Source organism: Diplotaxodon limnothrissa, linkage group LG18, assembly GCF_057381915.1.
Source record: "Diplotaxodon limnothrissa isolate DT_005_m linkage group LG18, D_limnothrissa_male_GT1.1, whole genome shotgun sequence".
Classification (NCBI taxonomy): domain Eukaryota; kingdom Metazoa; phylum Chordata; class Actinopteri; order Cichliformes; family Cichlidae; genus Diplotaxodon; species Diplotaxodon limnothrissa.
Window position 1 is genome coordinate 5,777,754 of NC_140613.1, and position 18,565 is coordinate 5,796,318.

An 18,565-nucleotide genomic window follows, 5' to 3' on the forward strand; every position below is an offset into this window, starting at 1 on the left:
TAAATCTGTTTAAATTTTATTTTCTAAACTTGAATCTTATCATTTAAAACTAGTTTTCTTTCGATGTCTGTGGTGGATTTTCCGCCACCGGGTGGCACCCGTGTCTGCTGCTGTGCTGTGCAGTTTGAAGCTCCCTCCCTGAAGGAGGCTGACCTCTTTCCCGCGATGACAGTTTCCTGCAGGCTTGCTGAGGCGGACTGCTCGCCCTCACAGTAGGATGTGCTGACGGGGAGCAGGGTTAGAAAGAGTTGAGCTGCTCGGCATGCAGTGGACGAAGCTGACAAAGTGATTATTAGTTCATTTTTCAAGGAGCAGCGAATGTCGCAGGTGGATACCGGTGAGTGTGACGCTTCCTTGGCGGTAAGGGAAGAAAAAGAAGTTGTTTTTCGTTGGTGTTTGATGCACGTATTACTGGTAGGTGAAGTCCTAGCCCTAATACGTGTCACTCTGGGGCGTCAGACTCCATCTAAGAAATGAGGATTTAAGACTTGCACTTTTTAACAGTCAAGTTATGTGCGTTTTTATGAATCGTGTAACTACACTCTGATTTAATCATTGATGCTCTTTTATTCGGCTCGCATATAGCCACATAAAATAACACATTTAGCAGTAAAGAGTGTACTTTAATGACGCCTTCACACTTGTCGGTGCTAGCCACTGCACTGTGTTTTGGCAGCGCAAGGCTGAAGCGAGGACGGGTGAGGCACTTTTCAAAGTTGAAGTACTCTCGTAGAAATGCGAGGGGATGCAATGAATATATGCCGAATTAAAGAGTGACTCTAATTGTTTTGCCACAGGTAATGAATTCGTTTCTATCTAAAGCGTACTCTCCCCCTGTTCCTCAGAGACAAAAAAATGGCATTTTTGTAAGGGAGTTTTGTGCAAGAGAAAAAGATAAACGACAGCTTAGCCTGTAGTCTGTATTGATTTACACTGCAGGCCAAGAAGAAGATTTTCTTGTCTTGTACAGATTTGTTTAACGGGGATTAGTTTGCAGCTTTAATGTATTTTTCTGTCATTTGCATCCAGGCTACTACAGCCTGCTTGTTGAAGGGGAATTAAGACAACATGGATCCTCTGGAGAAGGCCTATTACTACTAAATTGGGCATTTTTATATATATACCAGCGCTTTACATCAAAATAAATGTTACTCTTTTTATACTTGGTCCGAAAACCTTCTAGTGTTTACTTTTGAACATAGAAATCGTGGTTGTTATTACTGGATTCTTTTCTTTCACCATCATTTCTCATCCAGTTCTAAATACTAAAGTCAATTCTTAATTAAAAGAGATGACTACATAGCAATCTTGGTGTTCATTTGAGGGAATCATTTCTCAGTTTCATGTAACACTGTCAAGCTTAAAGTTGTTTTATTCCTTTGGGCATAACTGTGTCTCCATTCATCTCTTATAATTTGGTTTATGGAGATGGAAATCTTGCAGCCACAAGGCCTTTTCTTTGTAGTATTGTAGTAAAAAAACAGTTGGAGCTTTGTCTGCTTCTGCCTCTGTAGCGTGTGAATAAGCACTAACATTTTCTTGTAATTTACTGTTTTTCCAGAGGGGAAAATGAGTAACAAGATGGACGGTCCAGCGGGAGAGGGTGCCAAAGCCAATGGGCCCATTGCAGCACCTAACACCCCCACAAGTACAATGGGCCCCCCTCTGTCCCCAGAAGAGCTGGCCGAAGAGCAGCAATCATCCCTGACAGATGTCACTCAAATGTGGATTAACTTTGCCAAGACTTTTGCCCTAATATTTCCTATCTACGTCTTGGGATATTTTGAATTCAGCTTTAGCTGGGTTCTGATTGGACTTGCAATGCTTTTCTACTGGAGGAAGAACTATGGCAACGGGGACTACAGGATAAACCGTGCCTTAGCGTTCCTGCAGCAGGAGGAGAAAGCGGTGAAGCAAAGTGTGCCAACCACAGAGCTGCCACCATGGGTATGTACCGCAGTGTTGTTGTAGTCCGTATATTATCACAGTCTTGTTATGGTTTATTTGCTTTCCTATTCTCTCAGGAGTTCTCACAGTCAACATCAAATATAGGATGTCTGCCAAGATGGCTGACATGGATGACTAATTTCCCTGCAGCTCTGCCCACTGATTTTTTTGTTTTGTTTTGTGTTCTTTTTGCTTCTTTACTCAAAATACTTGACAGACATCCCAGCTCACATGCTTGTGTGTCCAGTCAAATTAAAGGATCAGACAAACGCCCTGTAATTTCCATGTTTGGGATATTTTCTGAAGTCTTGCGTGCAAGATGATACAACGGTATTGGCATTTGTTTTTCTCATAGGAAAGACTGCTGCAGTTTATTGCAGATTGGTTGACCAGAAGTTTAAGCCATAAAGTTTAATTTAATTTCCCTTAAATTCCTGAGCATCAATAATAAAATGCATAAAAGTTGCAAATAGCATAGATTTTATTGGCTGAATCTCTGCTAGGTCTTCATGAAGGCATCACTTTTTTGCTGTCTCCTGTGTCCTGCACATCACCTACATATAGGGCAGGTTGTGCACACATTGTCTGTTTTTGCTGTTTGTTGCATCACCTTCCAGGAGGTATTTCTCAGATTGTCCATGGAATGATCAAAATGGCATCCAGACTGCAGCATGTCTGACATTTGAAACCCTGACTGGGCAAAACAAATTTTGTTGCTTGTTAATGTTGGCCTCATAAATAGCCCCTGGAAAGGTCACATTCTGCCCTTTTGTTGACGGTCCACATCATCAGTCCTAGGATTTAGTCAGCATTAGGCTCATTTCAGTGTTTTTAAATGGCCAAAGAAGTTGGAGATGTCAGTCAATTAATCTCCTACGTGTGACTTCACAACCCAGTGTGCCCCTGAAGCTTTTTAGGAGAGTCATCAAACCTGTTCTATTTTTCAATTTCTCTCTTCATTCCTGAGATGTTTGGTGTATTTGTCTGTTACGAAATTAGTGTATAAAAGCAGGAGGCAGACTGACTGCACATCTTTAACACAGCTGTCATTCTCTCCATTTACTTGATCTTTGCTTATAAAATGTGACATTACTATTTCCCATTATACCAGGAATGGAGATTAGTGTTGGGCATGTGCACACAGGTTCCAATGAGAACTGAGAAACGATGTGAACTCTGCAAATTTGTTCGTTTGGCCCGAGGTGGCAGATAATCCTTAAGAGCACAGTGTTCTCCCATGATGCTTTTTCTTTCGTTTCTCATTATCAAGCTTAACGAAATCCATAAAAAAAACGTAATATCACAGTCTGTAATTTCCTTTACTGCAGAAGGTCACATGAAAGCATCGTTTTATGTGGTCATAATGTTGAGAGAATATCATTTTTGTTTTCGTTGATTGTCTAGTTTGTCAATGTTCTTTCTGACGTCTAGTATTCTTTTGGGTTAAAAATGTCATAATGTACTTCAGTTCAATTCTGTTTTTATTATATAGAGCCAGAATAAAATCCTGATAAAACCAAAATATTAGATGGGCAACAATCTGATGAGACCCTGTGAGCAAGAATTTGGCGATGATGGAGAGGAAGAACTTCTCTTTAACAGGAAATACTCTGTGGTAGGACTAGGCTCAAGGAGGAGGAAAGCTTTTTGTAACTACTCGTTGGTGAGATGTTGGGAAAACAATGACAGAAAAGCGACTGATTTTTCTAAGAAAAAAATCAATGGCCTGATTAGCATATTGAGCACCTTGGTGTGTGTCTTTGAATCCTGATGAGGACTTGATAGATCTCTGCACTGCATGCTCATCCTGTAGTGACTAATCAATCCTTCTTTTTGACTTTCCCCCGTTTTGACTGGGGGAGATGATTAAGAAAAAAGTGTCATGCTGACCATTAAATGAAACCATAAACTTATTAGAAATGTGATTACTGAGGTCATCGATCAACTGAGCCAAATTCATGCCTTCCCATAGACCTCTGTACAATTAGACTTGTGCAACCAGAGGAGTCAACGCCTGCTGGCCATGAGAATTCATATTAAGGGACTTTTTACATTAGCTTCATTTTTCAGATACAAAAGCTCTGGACATCTTGTGTCCAAAGTTTATGCTAGCAGACCGTGGCTGACTTACCTAGCATGGGCTCAAGGATCGCTTGTTAGCTCAGAAAGTAGTAGCAGTAGTTACAATATTACGTTCACTATTAATAGTTCTACATGAAGATAAGCTCCACTCTTGTCTGTGTTCAGCCTTCCTTTCTCCTTTAATACAACAAAAAGAAATGAGGCGCATCCTTCTTTGTGTGTTAAAGTACGAAGCAGGTACAAAAATAACACAAAGGAATTGTCCAATAAATACTAAAGCATTTATCCAATTCTTCAACCCTGTTTTGTTTATAATAAGAGATTAACAGATAGCTGTCACTTATTGTTAACAGTAACAAACGGTCACACTGTATACCTGTGTTTTTCCACACTTGCAAACTGCACAATTCATCAGCCATCCTTTCCAAGGCTTCTGTGATTTGAAACCCGCTGACACTGTAGTGAAGAGGCTTCTGTTTTTCTGTCACATTTACTATTATCGATGATGATGCCAGAGTAGGAACTGTAAGAGGCTGAGTCGATGGCAGGATGCCAGGCAGACCCAAACACGGCCCCCCTCCCGTCACAGAGCAATCCATCAACACAGCCATTGTCACACAAAAATGATGCCCGGCAATAACAATAGGTGAAAAATAAAAGCTTACCTGCACGCAGAAAGATCAGTGGATTAGAGCAGCTGTGTGGAAACCGCATGTTTTCTCTGTGTGACACTGTGGAACCTTTAAGTAACTTTGTGTTTAAGAAGAAAATGTGAAACCAGTGAAAGGATGTTAAAGTATTTACACGTCCCAGTGATAATCGGCATCAGTGGGACATAATCAGCTGTGAACTTTGACCTCTGAAACAGACACGGTCTGTCACTGCCTGTCATACAAGACAGTTTATCTACGTCACCTATGTCACATTAACCTCCAAACTAAATGATTAGGAGCTCACTGTGAGTCCTGAGACGACATAGAGGAAAAAAGTGAAACAGTTTTCTTAGGTTGTTCTTTTCTCAAAGGACAACATTAAATCTTCAGGCTGCATTATTTAAGCAGCAGACCAAAATCTGGGCATGTAAGAAACTAGAAACATGGGTTGTTTCTTTTTGAGTTGATCAATTGTTAATTTGTTCAAGTATTTCTGTCAGACAGGAAGAAAGTCCTGCATCAGCCCAAGCTTATCGTAGCATAAATAAGTGATAATTCAGGGTGACTTGGTTCAGCCTCAACTATAAACTTCATCAAAAAGTTTCAAACCTATTCTTAAAAAATCTAAAGGGTGTCTGTCTCTCAAATCCAAACTGGGAGTTGGTTCCAAAGAGGAACTGATAACTGGTAACTGAAGGCTCTGCCTCGCATGCTTTGAAAGCAAAGTGTCAGAAAGGCACACGGGAGCAAAGATAACGTGAACTCTTGGTTATTTAAGTAGGGCTGCAACTAGAGATTATTTAGTTAGTACATCGAATGACCTTCTCAAAGCTGAAGTTGATATATTCACATTGCTTATTTTGTCTAACCAACACAACAAAACATGGATATTGGAAAAATGTATCAAATCTTCACATTTAAGAAGTCTGAGTGTTCTTGGTTAATCGTTGTTTTTATAAAAGCAGCAAACCTGAACCTCAGTAGTGAATTAATTTAATAGTCAGTGAAATAGCTGTGATCATCTGTGAAGTATAGATTTTGTTGGAGCTACTTGTCTACTATTTCTCACCCTCCTAGGAAATATGCCTGGAATGAGGCTTGATAGGCAGTGTGGGCACCAGCTCATAGTTAGCAGGCCAAGAATGCCGGAGGATAATGCTACAGTTTTATCTTTCTGAAGACAAACCAACACCGTTCACCTTGTTCTCTCAGCATTGTTGGACACAAAAAGATGTATCTGTTGTATCAGGGCTTTTGGAGTTTACAGCAGAATTTAACTCAGTCAAGACTCTGAGTGAGACTGGATTTTAAGAAGCAAAAGTTAAGAAGAAAATTCAAGATAAATAAAAATCAGGGTTTATGATTATGTACTTCCAGTACAGTGAACCTACTCTTTCAACTTCCTCTGACAACTGCACTCGACTCCTATGAGGATGTGTACAGTTTACATGTGTTATAAGCATTACCAGCTATTTTAAACAAATACTCACCCTTTTATATTCTGTTGTGCAATATTAAATAACTCCCAGCGCATAGAATAAACTTTGATTCAATGCAAAATACTCTCATAACAAACTAAGTTATTAAACTTACATCAGAGTTTGTAAATTGATCAAATAACAGGATATAAACCTATTTCATTTGAGGCTGTTGTTTTGCGACTGGCTCTGAGTTCTAACTAGTTTTAACTCAGGCCACTTTACCTTTTTTTTTTTAGTTTCTTTAAGATGTCAATGTCCAGCTGGGTGACGTTGATTAAATTGTCTGATTAGATTTTTGGGGATTTTTTTTGTCCTCCTTCCTTATCATCCACTGTGAATGTAAACAATGGCAGAAAGTGATACGACAGTACTAGACTGATGCAACAATACTATCATGTGTGCTTTTGAAAGACACCACATACAGTTTTTTGTGCATTCTTAGTACTCCATTGTCCTGTAATCTCTTCATCCACATAAGCTGGAAAATCAGATGTTTTGTTCTTCTGCTGCTTATCTTTGCTCTGCTTTTCACAGTCTGCAGCCTCTAAAGCTTTGAATGTGATTACTGAATGTTAAAAGGCAAGATAATTTTATTTATTTGTTTTTTCCTGGACAGCATCATTCAGAAATCATTCAGCAAAATTACTTCAACATGATCCTGCCACCAGGCCTAAAATACTGTTTATTATTTAGCAGCCAGTTTATGGTCTTTAATCACATGACAATCAAAAGGGGTTGACCTCAAACACAGACATCAAAAGTTCAGACTACTGCTGGCTGCTTTTAAGATGAGCGCGGTGATCAAAGGAGAAGTTTGAAATGCCTGTCGCTACAGCAAAGAAATTAGGTCAGGGTGGTAAACCGACAGGCTGCAGGTTTAGGACAGGCGAACCAAATTCCTGTGGAGATAAAGACAGAGCTGATCTTTGAGTGTCCGACTCGGACCTTTGCTTACCAAGCTGATAATGTGCATTATGTGTTTTAAATTGAATCATGCTTTCCTCTGATTGGCTGACTGCCATAATTGATTAAGTATTTAAGATAACCAAAAAAACCCTTTTTTTTTCAAGCCAACATGCAAAACAGTTGATGATTCCATAATTTCATGTGTGGCAGTTTTACACTCTTAACTTGATATTTATGACTTAATCCCACTATTTCACCCTGGTATTTGTTTCCTGATATTTTACAGTATAAACCATGAACCAGGAAAATAAGTCTAGAAATAATAGTTGGTGGAGTCACTGTTTATGTGATGGAAAAACAGCAGGGATAATAGCAAGTGACGTTTCTGTGTTTAACCATATTAAAAATATCCCCCTGTGTTTGACAGCACACATAGCAAAGAGTAGGAAAGCCAACTGTGTGTAACTAAGTGTAAAGAGCAGTCTGAGTGTTTGACAGCGAAGAGTTGAGTTTTGCACTCCTGATTTGATTGATTTATTACATTTAAGTTGACCAACGTGAACAGCAGCGGGGCAAAGGTGAAGCCTGTAGGAATCAAAACACACAAATGAAATCCAGCAGGTGGGGTTGTTACTGAGTGCTGAATAAAAGCTCATGTGTCCATTTTCCATGAGAACATCAAGTAGATAATTTGTGTCATCTTCTGGTGTTTCAATCCACATACCAGCAGTAATGTGGAGTCGTGGACGGGGAACAGAGGCTTCAGAAAATGACTGAGCTGAAAAGAGATGTGCACTTAGAGAAAATTATTACTTTTCTTTTTTCAGGCAAAAGTCATAAACTGATGTAGCTGTAGAAGCAAATACATCTGTGCAGCCAGTTTCATGGCAAAAGAGGGTATTTTATGATGCACACCCTAGTGAAGGTAAACCACATGATCAAAGATCATTTAAGTCTTTGTGTGAAGCTGTTAAATTATCAGAGTCATGACCAATTGAAGCCAGAGAAGAGGAGCAAAGAGAGACGGTGAACAACTACAAGAACTGGCGAGAACAGGCACAAGTTATTGATGTGAAATGGTGGCGTGTACATGACTGGGAGTGAAAAAGAGGGGCGTGCAGGACAAATGTTGAGTGTGCCATCCAGCAAACTGAGCCTGCAACTAAAACACGGTTCCACGCTCACCAGTTTTAAGCTTATTCTTAAAAGCAGAGAGAGCGTGTCTGTGTCCTGAATCCAAACTGTGAGCTGGATCCAAGGAAGAGACGTCGGACAGCGGAAAGAAACCACAAGTCAACCTTCACTCTTTGTAAAACACGGTGCTTGGTCTTCAAGAAGCGATGGAACCTGGCAATTCAGGACTTTGTATGTGAAGAGAAAGATTGTAAATGCAGAGCCAGAGACGAGAAGCTGATATGACACGTATATGATCTCTTTTTCGAGTCTATGCTTTTGTTTTGTAAAGCAACCTACGCTACTATCAACTGGAAGCTTGTGAAACAGGTTGTTATGAGATGGCTGTGGAGTTGCTTACATGTCAGACTGTAATGAGAGGGAATTCGTTTGCATGACTAATGGTATGATTTTTATATACTGTGCAGTACTCTGGTTATATTTGGCTTTTTTTATGGAGGTTGGAACCATGCTCATGATTTGTGGTTGGGTTTGAGTCAGACGAATTTGGCTGTGTTGGGTAATTCCTGGGTGGGACCATGAGTATGAACGTTGTGGAAAATTTCAGCCAAACATCTTCTCTTCTTAGTCCAATGTTCCAGTGACCTGGTTTAATGCAGCCCGATTGCATTCTGCCTTTCAAAACACAGACATAGGAAGTTGCTGCATTTGCAGTGTAACTGTTTCCCTCCGTGTCCCAGTGGCTTTCTTCTCCTCCTCCTCCCTCTCTTCATCTGTGTGTGCTCATATGACATGGGATGGGTAGGGATTCCCTGTTCTTTTGAAGTGCCAGAGGGTGGGGCTGTGCTCTGCAGCCCAGAACGAAAACAATGCGAAGGAACAGAAAGGCCTCGGCTGCTCTGCCCCGATTCAGGTGTCTATAAGGTTTTATTTAGTTGTGAAAAGAAACGTGAGGTGTTGTGCAAAAAGTGCGAGCGTTTATCTCAATCTGGGTGCGTTTGAATCTGCATATTTATTGCAGTCGTGAAGGAAATATTTACCCTACCACCCCTAATGATAAAAATGAATGCGTCGGCCTTGTTATTGTTATTCTTTTAAAATATAGTTGGAGTAGAGAGCAGCACTGTCCAGTGGATTGGCTCTCTATTTTTAAGAAATTAGAGAGCAATGTTGACTCGATACAGACACGCAAATGAATTAGACCTGATCAAAGCTGAGTTTCTGAAACCTGCAGTGAACATGGATACTTTTCCTGCTTTTAGATATTTAGACTCTTGTGATTTGCAAAAACACTTCCGCTTGTGTAGAAGTTTATCAGAAAACTGATCTTACTTACATTGACTTTATGGGCTAAATTGCTATATTCAGGTCAGGTACTAGTATCATTTGTAAATTATGGTCACTCTGAGAGTCAAAAAGGCGGATTATCCAGGACTATCCTGGCTAACAGTTAGGTAATCACTTGCTTACAGACAAAATTTAACAGCAACAAAAATTTCTGTGAAGCTGAGTGACATACAGGCAATATCGTGCGTTCGCCGCAACCCAAGTTAGGATATTGTTGATGACTACAGAGGGGCTGTTGCATGCTGTCCTACAGCATTAAAACTGAATGCATATATTCCTCATGATGGCCTGTTCTGCTCTCTCAGCCTAAATATAGCCGTCAGTGGAGCAACTGTCTCGTCACATCCACCTTTCGACATCTTCTGTCGTGTAAAGAGGACATGACTAAGCACATTTTCCTGTTTTGTTGTCACCTTATAGATGTGCAGAGTCACAGTCTTCCCACTTTTTATTCTTTTTTTTTAATTATATCCACTTTTTTTTTTTTAAATTTCAGCCAGATGGACACAGAGCAAACGTTTAGAATTTTCTGCTGTAGAAGGATTTTTTGAAATATATTTTTTGTTTCATTTTTTCTATCATTTTTATTTGAATTTGTTACTCTTTTCCCACACCTCCCCCTGCTCTCTCTCACACAGACATGCTTTGTGTTTGGGGTGTGGCTGGGGAGGAGTGTCAGGATTTCCTAACAGCTGGTGCATAGTTGTGCTGTGAGTCTCTTCGCCCATGTCGCACATTTTGGCATGAACACGCACACACGTGACGGAAGGTGACGCTCCAGTCTTCTGCTAATCCTTTGTTGGTTTTACAGAAGACCTGCTGTACAAGGCGAAAGCCAAAAATGTTGCCCGACATCGGATCCATGTTTTTCTTGAGTATAGAGGGGCAGGGTGACAGGAAGCAGAACTGCAGATCAAGATGCGCAGGTCTGTGCTGGTGTGGGCGTATCGCTGCAGGCGTATGAAGCGCAATCCAGGAAGGCCTGTTTGAGAAATATATCCATAAGATTACAAAAATATTGACAGACACTGCTCAGTATAACCTCTCAGACAGGATTTGACTGGAAGTCTGGAAGGCTTACAGCAGTGCTAATTTTCATCATTGGATTATAAGTAATGATAATGCAACATTTAGACGAAGCGGGATTTGCTTGTTTGCTGAAAGTCTTACTGAAATAAATGAGGACTCGCTTATTTGATTGCTGACATTTAGGGAAACGGTGATCTGTAAGCTGTCAGGAAACATGTTTTATTTACTGTATTTTGTAACTGATTAATTGTTTTAGCCATTTTTTGAGGAAAATGGTTCTGCTTAAACTAGATTTCCTTCCATTTTTAAAAGTGTGCACAAGTTATCCAGTACTTTGAGAACCCGTAGGTGCTTATTTGTAACACCAATGAATTGTGATGAAGTTACGATTAGTGATGGCTCATATTGGTGTGTCTGTAATGTGTTAGTGCGATGAAAAGTTATGAATGCATATTTTCCTCATGATGGTCGGTCCTGCTCTTTCAGCCTAAATATAGCCGTCAGTGGAGCAACCGTCTCATCACATCCACTTTTCAACGTCTTCTGTTGTTTAAATGAATAGACACTGGGAATCGCAGTGGTCCAAACTGTCAATGGAAACTTTATCATTATTGTGATGAGGTTTATGATGGTGTTATCTTCCACATGCTAAAATAACCCCAGAGTTTATATTAGAGCTTGATTATGGTAAAAAAAAAAATTACAATCATTTTCTAATCCCCCATCAACTCACCGTAAATCACTTTGTTAATTATTATTTGATCTTTTTACGGCAGCCTTTCTACTTTAAATATTTTACATGAAAATCTAAAAAGAAAGTAAGTAAGAAGGTGTTCTTGTCCATTAAGCCCATCTCACATTATCACTCCTTGGCAGCTTGCTTCCACTGTGGGACGTCTACAGGTGCTGATGGGGGTCAGAGGAAGCCCCAGGTGGCAGAGGACTTGTGCACCATTGGAGATTTTTGTAGCAAGAAAGTTTTACACCTGTATTCTTGTGGAAATTTGAACAACTGCCAGTAGTAATAAAATAAAGGCCTTTACTTCTCCAAACCTACTTTGAGTACCTGGAGCTGGATGTTTTGGTCAAGGACTTTTTAATTGGCCTGGTCCCAGTTTACTCTATGGAATGTTGCTGACTGTGTTTAACTTTGAGTAGAGGACTGAGCAGATTATCAGCTCCTTCATGCATATTTGAAGTGCATGCTGCTGATTCAGGGGATTTAGAGAGAAATCTGCAGGAAGAGCACGCTGAGGTCAGTCGTTGGGAGTTTCTGGTGACGTTATACTTGAAACATTCAATGAACAATCGTGAAAGATCATTTTCCTTCCGTTACCTGGACCTTGTGCTGCCATTGTTGCTCTAAAAGAGGAAAATGTTCCCAGTTTATTGAGGAAATAAATGTTTCCTTGTTTTGTTACTCTCTAGAGAACTCTGCATTATTGAATACAGAATAAAAAAACATTTACATAAATTAAATGTTTCTTCTTGTTACAAATAAAAGGTTGTATTGCCCTTTAGTTTCAGTCCTCAGACACAGTCTTTCCCACATTCCTTCTCTCGTGATAGTTTTATGCTCAGTTTTTTTAGTACCTAACCTAATTTCCTGTGTAATTCATATAAATGAGGGAAAATTAGTAATTTGCTGTACTTTCCTCACTCTCTTATCAAGATGTCCAAATCTAGATTTTTCTTTCAGTTATTTACCCTAAAAGTAAACTCTGCTTCCTCAGCTGTTGGCTTTTTATTGGCCAGATGAGTCATACTTTCCTTTTTTTGTCTAGTTCCAACTCTGTTGTTTTGGTTTTCTGTCATCTGCCAAGTTGCAGACTGTTTATGTGACAGATGTGGTTAGCGCTGGGACTAAGGAAAGAATGGCGCAATGACATGTCAGGGCCATATTTGGAGCAGCTTTGCCTTAAGTGTAACCTGGAATAACTCGCAGAAAGACACTGTCACCAAAAACAAACAATGATTTGTATTTCACTTACATGTAAAGCTCCACTTTAATCCCTGATGGAGCGCTTTGGCCTAACTAACAATGGGATGCAGTAGCAGTATTTTCTTTCTATCAGCCTTTTGCCTGCTTAGCTCATAATGGCATCTTCAAAGATGCTGATGTTTCGCTATCCATAAACCCCACAGGAGTATTGACTTTTTGTGTTTTAGTAATTTGAGACAGGGGGCCCGGTTCTTAGAAACCATGTGACATTCCAGGGGAAAGTATTCAAACAACACTAATAAAAAAAAACACCAGAGAAACAGTCATTTGCATTAGTCACATGTTGTTGTTGTTGTTGTTGTCTTTCCATTTTCTATACTAGCTGCACGCCTGCGCTGACATAACGAGATTAACGCTGACAGCACTAATTTATCTTTTAAATAGTTTCAGCTTCTTAGTGGTGAAAATCTGCTTCTTATCTTTGTGTTATGTAAAAGAACACTGAACATAGTTGGTAGTTTGCGTTGTTGATTGAAGAAAGAAAGACATTTGAGGACGTCATCAGAGGCTAAACTGAGATGGACTTTTCACTATTTCCTAATCTTTTTATGGCACGTGAAATTAATCAGGGAATTCAGAACCGATTTATCAGTACCAATACTGCTGCACTTCTGTCATGTGTAAATGGGATTCTATACACTTGGCAGTAAATGGTGAGCATGACATCAAGCAGGTTTAGTATAAAAACAGAAGTTTGTTCACGTGGTTCATTAAATGCAAACAGAAAAATGGTGTCGTCATAGGAAATGCAATCCACAGTGGGATGGTGATGCCATCATTAGCTTTTTCAGTTGTAGGATGCATGACTGCATGGTCATGGTGTGCAAAGCATGCATAACTTGGATAGCTTGGGCCACGTTGGGCCACATGTGAGACTCTGTGACTCTGTGATGCTTCTGTATGCGACACATGCAGCATTCGGTCATGTCTCTGTACCCATTTAGATGTTTATAAAGACACTCGGCTGTCCCTTTAAATTTCTGTGAAGGCTTTCATGTATTTAGATGTTCATTTTTAACACAAAGTACGTATGGTTCGCAGGTCATCTATGCTTTAATTTGTACAACTTTACATGTGTGAGAAACAGTTGTGAATACATCTACTTTAAGATCTACTTTAAGTTCAAAGACAGATTTGTCTTTGAACACATAACAATTTCAGTTTTATTAAAAATATCTTAGAAACTTTTGGAGAATCATAAGAACATAAGCAAATATATGTTTTATGTCTTAACTCCTCTCTTAGCTGTGATGTTTGGTCCTTGACTTCCTGAGTAGGATCAGCTTTGGTCAATTTCATTTTTCAGTGAAATGGACTTTGATCTTTGAGCATTCAAATACACTTAAATGCAAAACACTGAATGAGGAAGCACATACAAAGACAAACCTTTTATTTATGCTTGTGCTTTGAGCCTTACCAGCCTGTATTTAAATGGACTTTGTTTGTGGCCCCTGCCATTCGTGTATCTGCCTCGGGCCTGAGTGTTTCTCCCGAATCCTCTCAGCGTGCCCATTACGTAACACGTCTGCCACAGTCTACTCCCTGTCCTCCAGAAGTCCTTTGATGCTGCTGCACTGACATCCTGGTGTTCGGCATGTCGCAGCACTTAGCCTCTGAGTTATATTTTCCTATGAGACATCCATCATTTGTCAGAAAATGATACTACACTTAGTGAAAACATACAGCAGCCACTTTGCCAGGCTGCCAGCATGACTGGCTGGATGGCAGTACAGGTCTGTCAAGTCGGGTCTGTAGCTTGAAGTCGGATCATTTCAAGCCTAAAATGATGAGTGCATGCGTCTAAAATAAGTTGAAGTCTAAGAAAAGAAGTGAAGCTAGCTGGATTTTCCCTTTTTCCCATATCTAATGGCAGCAGCAGTGGTAACTTGAGCTGAGCTCTCACCGTGAGCAGTGAGCCCAAATGGCATCTGCTGAAGACATTTTTGCTTTTCTTTTTGAAGTACAGGGCTCAACAGTTCCCCATCTGCCCAACAGTAGCCACCAACACAGCTACTGAAGAGGCCTGTGAATAGACTATATATGATACATACTAGGGCTGCCACAAACGATTATTTTGATAGTCGATTAGTCACCGATTAATTTTGCGATTAGTCGACTAATCAGATCATCATCCATTGAACGTAAAACGTACAGCTTATTGCACCAGCATGCAGCTGCTCTTATATAACTATCATTAGCTTACAGCTTTAAGTGTTTAAAAGTATGTGCTAACTAAAAATAAAGACAAGATGATAGTTTATTAAATTTTAATGAAATTTGCAGATTGTTTCGGTGAAGTTTAACAAACTCCTTGCTATCTAAAATATAACAGGACACTGGAGTATATTCTCGAGCATCTCACACTTCTGATAATCAGCTGTCTGCTTGACGTTTATTCAGCTGTGTAAAAACTATAACTTTAATCTCAGCCAAACCGATTTACTCAGGAACAAATAAAATGCTAAAGAAAGCCAAACAATAACAACAAGTTATCTAAGTGAGTTATATATGTTTAACCTGAGTAGCCAAAGACGGTGGTGGGTTTGAAAACTATTTGCCGGGAGTCCGGTGTTCTCACGGCTCTAGTGAGCCTTGCCCCCAGCTAGCTATCGAGCTAGTGGGTAACAGACGTCTCCGAAAACGTCGGAGCGCTTTTGAAAATATGTGGCGTCTTGATAAACTGAGCAGATATTTGAGGTTTACACAGCTACATTCTCGCCTGAACATATGTTAAATGTTTATTTTGTGACCCAGAAAGAATAATAAGAGTAATATTAAAACTAACTAGCTGCCGCCATTGTTGGAAACTGAGCTGGGCTGCGCTATGAATTCTGGGACAGGGTTACTTCTTCTTCTTCGGGGTTTAACGGCAGCTGGCATCCTTGTACATGCAGTGCTGCCATCTTCTGTTTCAGTCCGTTATTACACTCTTAAATTCTACTACTTATTCCTGCGTCTTTTGGGATCTTACAAAGCTTCAAACGAGGCGTCGACTATTAAATTAGTCGTCGACGATTTTGATAGTCGACGTAATCGTGACTAGTCGACTAATCGTGGCAGCCCTAATACATACATAGACATAGGCTGGATGTTTGGCATTTAGCGGGGTAATTGCTAATGCTAATCCATTAAGCTTATTATTCATATTGTGTTGATGGGGTGTGTCAGTTCACTATAGTTTTTTGTTTTTTAGATGTTTTGCAGCAACTCGCACAACATCTTTCTGTCTCTGTGAGTATTAGAAGATCTCAAGGCGGCAGCACAGTTCTGCTTCACTTGGATCTGGAAGGTGAACAGTTGTTTGTAGGCTGATTCATATTGTGGAACATGTCACCTCATTCTGCACAGGCATGTAGACGTTTGAAAAGAGGGCTGAAAGTGCTGACACGGTCTGTGTTTTAAAGTGTTTTCTTGCTCTCCATGTAATATTGTATTTACTAGCAAGTTAGTTGTTAGGAAGAATCCCTAGTTATTGTAGCTACTCCAACGTCTCAGCTGTGATGGGATGAATTAGGATGAGATTCAGTGCAGATGTTCATGTTCCCCAGAGGAAGAACTCTAATTACTTTGATGGCTTTTCATCTTGTAAACAATGATGTACACATTGATGGTTTTCAGAGAAATGTCTGTTGTAGCCAATTGGTTTGTTTTCACCTCAGCAACTCAACTGAAGTTCTATCATGAACAGTTCTTTGACATCAACACCGATGAGTGAAAAGTGGAGGTGTGTGTGAGTCTTTACACGCAGCATCAAACACTTCATTACGGTGTTTTCTCTGTGGCTCGCTGCTCTGCCAAGAGAACTGGCATGAATCAGTGGGAAAAGTACAGGAATGTGAGGTAACACGATGCCAAAACAAAGGTACGAGCTGTCACTGATATGCTGCAAGAAGCCTCGTTGTAAACTCAGACCTGCACTTTCCTTTTTCCTTGTTTGTTTTTGCACCTTGGTGTGATGCAGTGCAGCTCAACAGCAACATTAAGCTTTTAAAATTGAACCAGCGCATCGTTTAAGCTTACAATTTTCTGCAAGCGCTTTATGTTTAATTTAAAATGGTTTAATTTGTTTTTGCAAGGTTTACTTCATAATAGAGGTGGGAATCACCATACATCCCACGATACGATATTATTGCAATTTTTAAAAATATTTTGCGATATTCAGATTCTGTACATAAAGGTAAACTTTATCAATATTCATTTTATCTAATATCAAAGTCTCACACTCAGTCTTTCTCTCATTTCACTCAGTTTTATTGTTGACAAACTGAACGGTTTGTATTACAGTCTAGTCCAACTTAACTGAATGCAACCATCTGGTACAATTATAGCTATTCTGAACTATGCAATTTATGAAAACTATGCAGCCCCTTCAGCAACTGAAGAATTTGAAAGTAAATTAAAACAAAATATAATTTTACATTAAATAAAAAAGTTTTAAACTTAATTAAAATAAAACATGTCTTAAATGAAAATAAGTAAACTGTCATGTTTATTGCTGCCATAAAAAAAAGTTAAACACATTTGGACAGTGAAGGAATGTCAGGAAAAAACCTTTTTTGTAACAAAATATCGATTTCTGCTGTCCCTGTATCGATACATTATTAGCAAACAAAATATCACGATACTACACAGTATCGATTTTTCCCCCCACCTCTACTTCATAAGCTGACAAACAGGAGTGCTACAGTATGCTTCATAGTTACTAAACAGACTGAAGCATTTCCTGTAATTTTTTTGTGGCCTGACCTTTGAACTCCTTACTGTTTATCTCCTCGTTGACCTTTGACCAGCAGCATGTAATATGTATTTTTTTACAGGTTATTTTTTACAGTTTCATTGCTTTGTTTTCTACCTTGCAGCCTAATGTAAGAGCCTGTAAATTCATGCCACAGATTACAGTAGTTGTGATGTAGTTTGTGAACCAGAAGTATAGAAACAATGCGTCCTCTATAGTAATGTCAAGAAACGGAGAGGAGACACAAATGAGGGCACGCCTAAAGAAAAGCATGACCTTTCCATTAGAGCTGTTTAAATAAATGTAAATCGTGTTTTTAACTGATACATTTCCATCTTCTATTCCAGGTCCATTATCCAGATGTGGAAAGAGTGGAATGGCTGAATAAGGTATATACACCTCTTTCTTTTTTTCTTTATATTATATTTAAATTAATTTTTGTGCTTAGACACCTACTCGCACACCGCCTTACATCCTCAACAGTAGTCTGCTAGCTAGCAGAGGCAGACAGGCAGGGTTTATAAATAGGATCTGAATCTGGAGCTCTGAGAGACCCTGACCCAGTGCTTCCACCTCCCCAGAGAGAGACACGGAGGTGGGGAGAGCGTGAAGGAGAGAGATGCAAAGTGAACTAGAGAGGGAGAGAGAGTGAGTCTTAACATCAGAAGAGCACCACTTACTGTAAATGTGTACAGGTCCTTCCAGTAAAAAGGTAATGGATGAAGATGAGCAGGAAAATATCTTTTTAACATCTGTTTATGGGAACACAGAAAATCATTTGAAAGGCAAATAAAAAACAGAGGTATTCTCCTCTAAAGCAAAGAAATGGCCATAACTTACCTGTAACATGGCAATCAATAGTTCTGATTATCACCATACAGATGGGCCCTTTCATAGGAGGATGGAGTGAGGGACAGCCAGGGCTTTGGTGGCTTACTCTTTATTGGATTCAAATGTCTTCTAAAGTATTGCTAAATGTTTCAATAAATGTTAAATTAGGATATAAAAAAAATAATTTCTTACAAAGACCTTCATTTATTTAGTAAATGTACTGTAAATGTCACTTCATTTATTAAATGTGATGGTCACCAGTGAATGTATGTGATGGATAATTACTCCCTCATTTCCCTCAGATTAGGATTTTGACATGTAGCTGCGTTGCTCAGCTCAGGCAGATTAGATGATTTTACATTTTTCGCACCCAAACACAGAAGTGAGGAGCGTGCTCCTGTACAGAAGCCTGAAAAGT

General features: G+C 39.5%; 1 protein-coding gene across 1 annotated transcript in view; it reads left to right on the top strand.

The window, feature by feature from the left end:
• The first annotated feature begins 210 nt into the window (after window positions 1–210).
• esyt2a (extended synaptotagmin-like protein 2a) overlaps window positions 211–18,565 on the top strand; it is a 50,715-nt gene continuing 32,360 nt past the window's right edge. Inside the window, exons 1-3 of the mRNA XM_085378028.1 lie at window positions 211–337; window positions 1,562–1,947; window positions 17,664–17,705. Of these exons, the coding sequence (XP_085234154.1) occupies window positions 319–337; window positions 1,562–1,947; window positions 17,664–17,705 (447 nt within the window). The 5' untranslated portion in view covers window positions 211–318. The remainder of the gene's footprint in view (window positions 338–1,561; window positions 1,948–17,663; window positions 17,706–18,565) is intronic.